The sequence below is a fragment of the Lycium ferocissimum genome, chromosome 12 (genome assembly GCF_029784015.1).
Source record: "Lycium ferocissimum isolate CSIRO_LF1 chromosome 12, AGI_CSIRO_Lferr_CH_V1, whole genome shotgun sequence".
Lineage (NCBI taxonomy): Eukaryota > Viridiplantae > Streptophyta > Magnoliopsida > Solanales > Solanaceae > Lycium > Lycium ferocissimum.
In genome coordinates, this window is record NC_081353.1 from 13,203,461 (window position 1) to 13,212,221 (window position 8,761).

General features: G+C 35.5%; 1 protein-coding gene across 1 annotated transcript; it reads left to right on the forward strand.

Moving 5' to 3' along the window:
- The first annotated feature begins 765 nt into the window (after nucleotides 1-765).
- On the forward strand, nucleotides 766-5,219 carry LOC132040958 (protein At-4/1). Its single transcript, XM_059431657.1, has 8 exons — nucleotides 766-920; nucleotides 995-1,100; nucleotides 3,110-3,165; nucleotides 3,328-3,405; nucleotides 4,135-4,208; nucleotides 4,309-4,442; nucleotides 4,527-4,622; nucleotides 4,769-5,219. Exons 1-8 carry the CDS (start codon nucleotides 858-860, stop codon nucleotides 4,912-4,914), a joined length of 753 nt encoding a protein of 250 aa, XP_059287640.1. The 5' UTR covers nucleotides 766-857; the 3' UTR covers nucleotides 4,915-5,219.
- Nucleotides 5,220-8,761: the final 3,542 nt, after the last annotated feature.

Genomic DNA, 8,761 nt, shown 5'->3' on the forward strand with positions numbered 1-8,761 from the left:
ACAGTTGTAGGGGTTGTGTTGGGCAAGCCAACCACTGGTGGTGGTTGGCCGCCAGCCGCCGTGGCCATCCAAGGGTGGCCGATGTGTTTTAGTTAGGGTTTTTCAGTGTTTTCAATCGTGTCCGATGTTTGGGGGAGTTTTTCCAATTGGACCATGGATGTTGGTTTGTTATATTAAAAATTAATAAATATTATATACCTCTTAAAATTAATTTGTTTACAATTAAATTTAAATATTATTAATTGGAAAATATTAAAACATTATATTAAAAAACTATATAAAAATATGGTTTAGAAAAGGAAAGTATTTAAGTGGGAATGATAAGGGTAAAATTGTCATTTCAAATTTTTATTCATGTATTAGTTATGCGGGTTTCTAAACTGCAAACCAAACGTCGTACTAATTTTATACATGAATAACTTATTCCTAACTAGCTACCAAACGCGGTATAAGTATTTAGAAATTAATATTTAAATAAGATGTCTCTTTACTAGCTATTAAGCATAGTATAAATTAATGCAGAAATTAATACATGAATAATTTGTCTCTTATCCAGCTACCAAACGACCCCTTAATGAAATATATGTAAAAATAATATGTCATATTCTTTCTCTTGCTACAAGGCAACGACCAGACTCACTTAAACCAAGATAGAGTGGCCCCAAATTGCTTAAACTCTTTATTTATTTATTTTATAATTAAAATAATTGCGTACTCTTTTAAATCTTTTAAAAAGGGAAAAGAATGGGATGAAAAGAATGTCATCCCACCAATAAAACTTAACACTGTCTTCCAAATATTTTTGAACCGCCATTTTCAATTGCCCAAAAATCAAAAATTGTGAAAGATCACTAACAATGGCTGCAATAACTGACGAAACTACGGAATCATTGCTTTCGAGCTTCGACCAAATATACGACGTAAGTGCATGTGTAACACGACACTCCTATCTCACTTATGCTTCTTCTATTTATATTTTTTAATTAATTAACAGGAATATAAGAAGGGAGCTATGGAGCTTCAAACATTGCAGGCGGACTACATTACAGAAAGCAACAAACGTGAAGCACTTGAATTCACTATACAAAGCCTACAATCTGGTCTACTTCTATCCTTTTATTTCGAGAGTTATTAGTATAATTGTCCTCATTAATGCTCCATAGGATTTTGAATTTTTAGGGTATCTTTCTTTTTGGAGTATATTTGGAATACTTCTTGATGACCATAGAAACTGACACGTCTTGTACTACTAAAATAGTACTCCTCCGTCCAGCTTTATGCATATTTTTCACTTTTCGAGAATTAATTTGACTAAATTTTGAAGGTAAATTGGATTGGATTAACTCAAATTTTAGGGTATATATATTTGAAAAATACATCAAAAGTATTATAATTTGCAACTTTTCTAATATTAATTTGGTGAAAAAATGTATCTTAAAATTTTGGTAAAAGTTCATGTAGTATGAATATCGGGAAGTGAAAAGTATCACATAAAATGGGACAGAAGGAGTAGTCCTTCCTCTGTCCCAATATATATGGCACAACTCGGATTTAGAGAGTCAAACATGTTAATTTTGACCATGTATCCGGACGAAGAATTTTTAATTTGTTTACATTACATATTTGGAAACTACGTAAAAAGTATTATAAATCACAATAATTGACAATTCAAAATATTTAAAAGGCATTTAAAGGAATTCCAGTCAAAGAAAAACTCTTGAAATGCCAACTGTGCCACATAAATTGGGACGGAGGGGGTAATATATAAGTTGGATGTGAGTTACCAGTTTCAAAAAAAAAAAATATATATATATATATATATATAAGTTGGATGTGAACTTACAATTTCATAGGATTTGACACTGGTCTCAACTCTAAACATCAGGACTAGACTGCAGAATTTGTTTTTATTTGCTGAAGATTTGGCTTAATTTTACCGGAAAAGCAACTAAAGGGCGATTTCCTAAAAAATTAGTTAATGATCAGCTATAAGGTTCTTGTTTTTGTGTTATAAAAAAAGAATTATACTGGATTTGTCGAGGATATCGTTGCTTACTTTGGGGGGAGGGTGGACATAAATTCACAGGCTATGAGAATCTGTGAATTGGTATTTAAATTATGGTGCGTAAGGTAATGAAGTAAACTTAAGGATCATTATGCAACAAATAAAACCTGCACCTTATGCTTGAGAGTGGGATGCCTTGGTTATCAACTCCAGGAGTGCAAATGAAGCACTCATTTCTTGAAGTTTAAGTTATTGATCAAAGAACAAAGCATCGTTCTGGCCATGTTTTGATAGAAAATTTGCAGTTTTTTAATTAGATACATTGGTATTGTATTTCTCAGTGTTGAATTTAGGAGCTGGGATTAGTAAGTTGAGGTAATTGCTGTAATATTGAGACGACTTCATTATTAGGCATGTTTAAACTAGTACTGTATATGTTTATTTGATCTTGTTGTATCACATTATTTGTAGGTCATAATGAAAGAGAAGCATGATCATTATTGTCTAGGATCTCAAAGAGCTAACTAAGAATCAAAGGCATATGTATACATGATGACATGTGTTCTTTCAGATATCCATTTATGCAGAAGGGGTTACATTTCAGATCCATATGTTCTTTAGCACTCATTTTACTAAAATCTTGAGAACATGTGACCGTGAGGATCATTATAGGTTTAAGTAGATAATTATTTCACTTTCTTTCAAACCTGCAAATTGACCTATGCATTTCATTACGGTAAAAAGGAGAAGGCTTATTTAATTGGTATATGAGATGAGGAGAAAAAATTCCATTTTCCTTCATTCAGGTGTAGATCCCTTTGATAATTATCCTTTTTTCAGTGCAGTACATCCTGATATTAGGTGATTTATGTGAAATGAAATGCTTTGAAGCTTCCATTACTATAACATTTTGCAGCCCCAATCTTACGAGTAATATCTCTGAGAAAACATTAATAATAGTCATGGTTTGAGGGATACTCCAATGTCTACAGACTTGTGCCAACCTGATAAATATGAGCCTCAGATTTGAGTTTAAGCTGTTTAGTTGCTCCTGTGTAGGACTTGGTCCTCTTCATATCAAATAACCCATGCTAATACCTGCAGAAAATGATCGATTGAGAAATCTCTACACTGAATCACTCAACAAATTTTCTGATAAGGTGCATACACAAAACGAAACCATTTCTCCTGTTGTTTATTCGAACGAGGCAGTTGAAAGAAGGCTAAATATTTCAGAGCTTTCTTAGTGCTTGCCTGTCCGTCTTGTATGTTTCATTGCTGAAGTTCTTTGATTATCTTGAATTCTTCCAATAACGTGACAGATTGAAAGCCATTCAAGTTGCCAGAGTTTGAAGGAGGAACTGAAGAGAATTCGTAATGAGTTTTGCCAGAAAGAAAATGTGAGTTCCGGCAAATATTAAGACACAATAAGAGTATTTTGGTATCTTAATGCAATGTTCAAAACATATCTGTTTAAGTCGTCTTCCTGCACATAAATTATCTTTAATTCAAAGATATCTGGTTAGATTGAAGGGATAAAGAGGAAGAGTGTGAAAATAGAATGTAAGGAAATTGTTGCTCATACATTGGTGCTGGTTGAGTCAAACTTAGTACTCCCTTCGATCAATTTGATATGACAGTGTTTCAGTAGATATTAAGTTTAATTAATTTGACCGACACATTAACTTGGTGATGGTTGAAGAAAATATTGAAGTAGTGGTTGATAAGTTAGTTGGTAGATAAATCAGTACTTTAAAATTTAAATGTAAAATTCTAATAGTTAAAATGTATTCGACTTATTGAAAGTTGTGAAAATTGTATAGAACAATGTCATTAGTAGAATTGTATCTATCATTTTGGAATGACTCAAAATGGAAAGAGTGTTCCGGATGAAGGTAGTACTATTTGATTTGTCTTATTTTACTAATAAAACTAAATGAAGAACATCTCCCCTGGAGCAATGGAAGAGGAAAGTAGTGAGATACATAGAAGCTTTATCAAAATACAGGGAATTGCTGATTTTATATTCTGCATATCTGAAAGGTCAAATCCCATGTTTTCCCATGATTATCAAATTTTGTCAGATTTTACAGTTACACCCAGCATTGATTATTGGAACATGTAAATAGGAATACAGGAGAACTATTGAATCACTTAAAGGGGATCATGCAGAGAGAATTCAAGATTTGGAATCTCAGATCAGGTAACTTTGGTATTATGAGATATACATACATTAAAAAAAAAAAAAAAAACACAGTTGCTCGTTCAGCAAAATATATTCTGGCTTTGATTATGTTAATCAGGAAATATCAAACAAAGGAAGCTGCTAGCGAAGCAACCATAAAGAAACTTCGCCAAGATTTAGCTGTGCATAGGAGCCAAATAGAAGCTCTTAGAAAAAACTTGGGTCAAGTATCTGCTGATGTAGACTCCAGATGTAAGTTCCAAGAACTGTTATATGCTTGTTTGAGTTGCATACTATTTTCTTCCCCTGCTAAATGTTAAAGCTGTGATATCCTAGATCATTATGAGATTCAAGTTTTGAAAGACTGTCTCCTGGTTGAACAAGAAGAGAAAAATGAGTTGAACAAGAAGCTCCAGGATATGGAAAACGAAGGTGAGTGTTGTAACTTATGATACATTTATGGTCTTTCTAATTGTCTTTCCCATGTCACCCAACTTCAAATAACCTGAAAGTAAAGGGATGAGTTACTTCTATAGTTGACAACAGCTAGAAATAAAGTGTTTCTTTCGTGTATGCAGTGTTTATCAGCAGAACAAAACTGGTTGAGTACCAACAGGATTTGACTTCAAGTCAACATATGCATACACTAAAGCAGAAGATAATGAAATTGAGGAAGGAAAACGAGCTTCTCAAAAGGCAAATACTTGAAAGGAGTTCTAGTTGATATTTTCCGAGTTTTTGAGATTTTGTCTTTGGTTTGAATAGATAGCAAGTCTCAGATGTCACGCATATTGACTGTATTGAGGACACTGAGTCAGCAAGCTTCACTTGTAAATCCTTGTAGTTCCAAATATCTTGGTAGTGTTACACTACTAGTGTATGCCAATGTTCCTGATAGATATTAACAATCTTTTATTTTGAAGAGAAGGGGAAACAATCCTAAAATATGTCATGTTAGTCACTACTAGATGATTAATTATCATGAAACTTATGGAATGACTTTCACAAATGCTTATAGTTTGTTCCTAATTGTAATAAGTTTGGTCTATTTATGGTGCATTTGTAATTATGGTAATATAGGATTTGTAGTCCTATTAGAATATGGTTACTTTATTAGACTAGGCTAAGAAGGAAAAGGAGGTCATGATGATGAATACAAAGGCAAAAAGAATTTCCATTATTGTTGACTCTCTAAATTCTCGTCCCTCTTTTTATTTTAACATGGTATCAGAGCCATGTTAGAAAGAACACAAAAATCCTAAAACAATGGCAGGTGATGGAGAAACAGGCGATAAAAGCAAAGGAATTGTCGGTGAAGAAAACAAAACCCAAAGAAAAACAATCTTTCCTTATGACATTATGTTGAATGATAACCCTGGAATTGTGGTGACACAAGTCCAATTGAATGGTTAAAATTATGAAGAATGGGCTAGATTCATGAGGACAACCCTAAGAGCAAGGAAGAAATTTGGCTTCGTTGACGGTACAATCAAGAAGCTAGATGAAGAGTCGCCAGACTTGGAAGATTGGTGGACTATAAAATCACTATTGGTGTCGTGGATTCGCAACACCATAGAACCAACACTTCGCTCAACGGTTTCACATAAAGAGGAAGCGGAAGAATTATGGATGAGCATCCGAGAGCTGTTCGTCGTTATCAATGGCCCTCGGATGTAACAACTAAACGCGGAACTCACGGAGTGCAAGCAGAAGGGAAGGAACATGGTGGATTACTATGGAAAACACACTAAGCTGTGGGAGGAATTGACATATTATGAACAGATTCCAACTTGCAAGTGCGGAAAATGCATGTGCAATCTAGGGATGACCCTAGAAACCAAAAGGGAAGAAGAAAAAGTGCATCTTTTCCTCATGGAATTGGATGAAGCAATGTATGGAATGGTGAGGTTGAACATACTGGCCCAGGAACCGTTGTCATCAGTAAACAAGGTCTATTTGAAGCTAGTGCAAGAAGAGCGTGTGTGAGGAATCACACGAAAAACGGAGGATCGGAGTGAAACCATGATTTTTCCATACTGGGAGAAGCCCTCAAAATGACCAAGAAGGAAGGAATTGACTACAATGAAACGTTTGCTTTGGACCTTCCTTACTCATTCTCTCAATCATGATGGCTGATAAGTTGATTGGTTCAAAAGATGTAAGAGCTTTTATTAGACCCAGGTCTGCTACCATGATGGCAAAACATCCCTACATCCTTGACAAAAACCCCATGCTGCCAAACTCGAGAGCTTATTGATGCTCAAGCTTAAGCTCACCCTTTCAGAGACCAGCTGTTGTTGCTGACCCTGCAGCTTTAACAATGAATTTCTAGGATTTTAGAGATCTCTTATTTGCTACAGCTCTCAGTCTCGCTGTCTTTACTCCCAATATTTTCCCAAGTGTCGACTTAATAAGCACACACTTTGTCAGATTCACTGTTAAGGCCAGTGCATTATTAGAGCAGAGCAGATTCTTATAGAATTAAACCACTTCTTCTTTATATACACATGGTGGTGGTTAAGTAAAGAGATGGCTCCGCTCCTGGAATTCTACCATTTCCATCAAATCCTTCATTTCTGGCTCCTCTTTTTCAACTTGACATCAAAAACTCTCCCAAAGAGAACCTTTTGATTTTGTAGGTTCTTTTATTACTTCTCCTCTTGGAGGTACCTGGTATCTATGCTTCAAAGATTTGGGGAAGTGAATAGATGACAGGATGCGAAGGATGTCTTTTAAACAGGCTGAGTTGACGCTTTTGGAATAGGTGTAATAGAGGACAAAGGATTGGTTTAAGTGACGATTTGGCACAGATACTATTTTGAAAGGTCTTGGAAGAGGAAAGGACATATACTTTATTTTGAAATCTTACAGTTCAAATACATTTATGAGTAATGAAAGGATTACTGACCTGAGATACGGAGATAAGGTCTCTAAACGGTTATTTGAATATATCAGCAATCACTGTGAACTATGCAGAATTACTTGCACTTAAGCTATCCTGATCCTCCCATGTATGCTACCTATAATGGTATAAAAGTGAGTTAGACATAGCCAAAAAACACTTGCCAACGATGTACCTAACCTTTTTTGTAGCCATTGAGAGATCCCTTCCTGCACCATTTGAGAGTGAGAAAAAACTCTTCTCGATACGACACACATCCTGCTATAAGGGATTTGAAAGGAGACCTTTTGACTTCAGTCTTGCATCTTAGAACTGTCACGATATATCAATTTATATTGACTGCTCCTTCTCTCTCCTACCTCTTTAGGTGATGTCAGTAGCTAGATTTGGGAACCCAAACCAGCTTGGGTCCTTTGTAGTTGTAGAAAGGATGGATTAATGTTCTTCTATCCAACTCGAGTAGCATGTTCTTTTTCTTCCTTCGAGATCCTTTCTTTTAAGGACCTGCTCCTTTCTTTCTCGTTCCCTTCTTGACAAAGTTCCTTTCTGTTTGAACAGCTTCAGTCCTTGTTTCAAAGGCTTCCTGTTGGTGATCAGCTTGTCCGTCGTGTGTGTATGCCAGTTTTCCATATTGAAAACGTGATTATTGTGAAGATTGTAGGGCGCCTTCTCCTCCATAAATTCAAGTCCTTTTTTCTTATTTCCATTAGTCTCATTTCTGGAAGTAAATTCATCAGACAACCAGATCCATTTGAGAGCTTTGTCAAGATCGAACTTAGCCCTTTCTAAGTCATTCTTGAGGTACGCATTCTTTTTAGTTTCAGCAATGAGGTTCAATTTTACTTTCATTAGCTCTTCTTCATGATCAAAGAAGGTCTTGCCTGTTTCTCCTCTTTATTTGAAGGAGAATTCCTCATCTTTTCTCACTTGAATATCTAATAAGATATTTTGTTGGTTTGTCTCATGAACTTAATTCTTCATATCTTACAAGTCCTCCCTATCCAGTTCTATTACATCAAAAGTAAGATTTAACTCTTGTGTCTCTACGATCAGGGCGTAATACGCATCAATCAGCACGTCTGACAGTGACATGAGTTTCCTTTGAGAGTAAACTTTCAAGTTTTTCTTCATATCAAAAAACTTTGCCTCTTTGTTCTCATCATCATCATCATCATTCGTGTCAGATTCAACCGTGAGTACAAGATCTGACTTATGCTCAGTTTCTTTATCATCAATTGCTATTATGGACAATTCCCCTTTATCATTTTCATTCTCAGACTCACTTGAGGTGTCTCCCCAGGCTTCAAGTGTCACGACCCAACAAGAAGGCCATGACAGGTACCCGGTATTAGCTACCGAACACCCCTTATCATACTATCTATCGCTCAACCTGTGCAATCATAGTTCCCAACATACTTGCGGTGAAATGGTTACTAAATATCTTCACAAAGTATACATATATACATAAGCTCTCGAAGTGTCAAAAGTCTTTGTATAAAAATGTACACTAAGGTGATCATGAGACATCTATTACCCACACATATGTATCTACGAGCCTCTAACTGGAATACTGAACATTAGGACGGGACAGGACCCCGTCGTGCCCCAAATATGTACATAAAAGAATATACCGATAAGCGGCAACTCCAGAGTAGTGGAGTGCTACGTA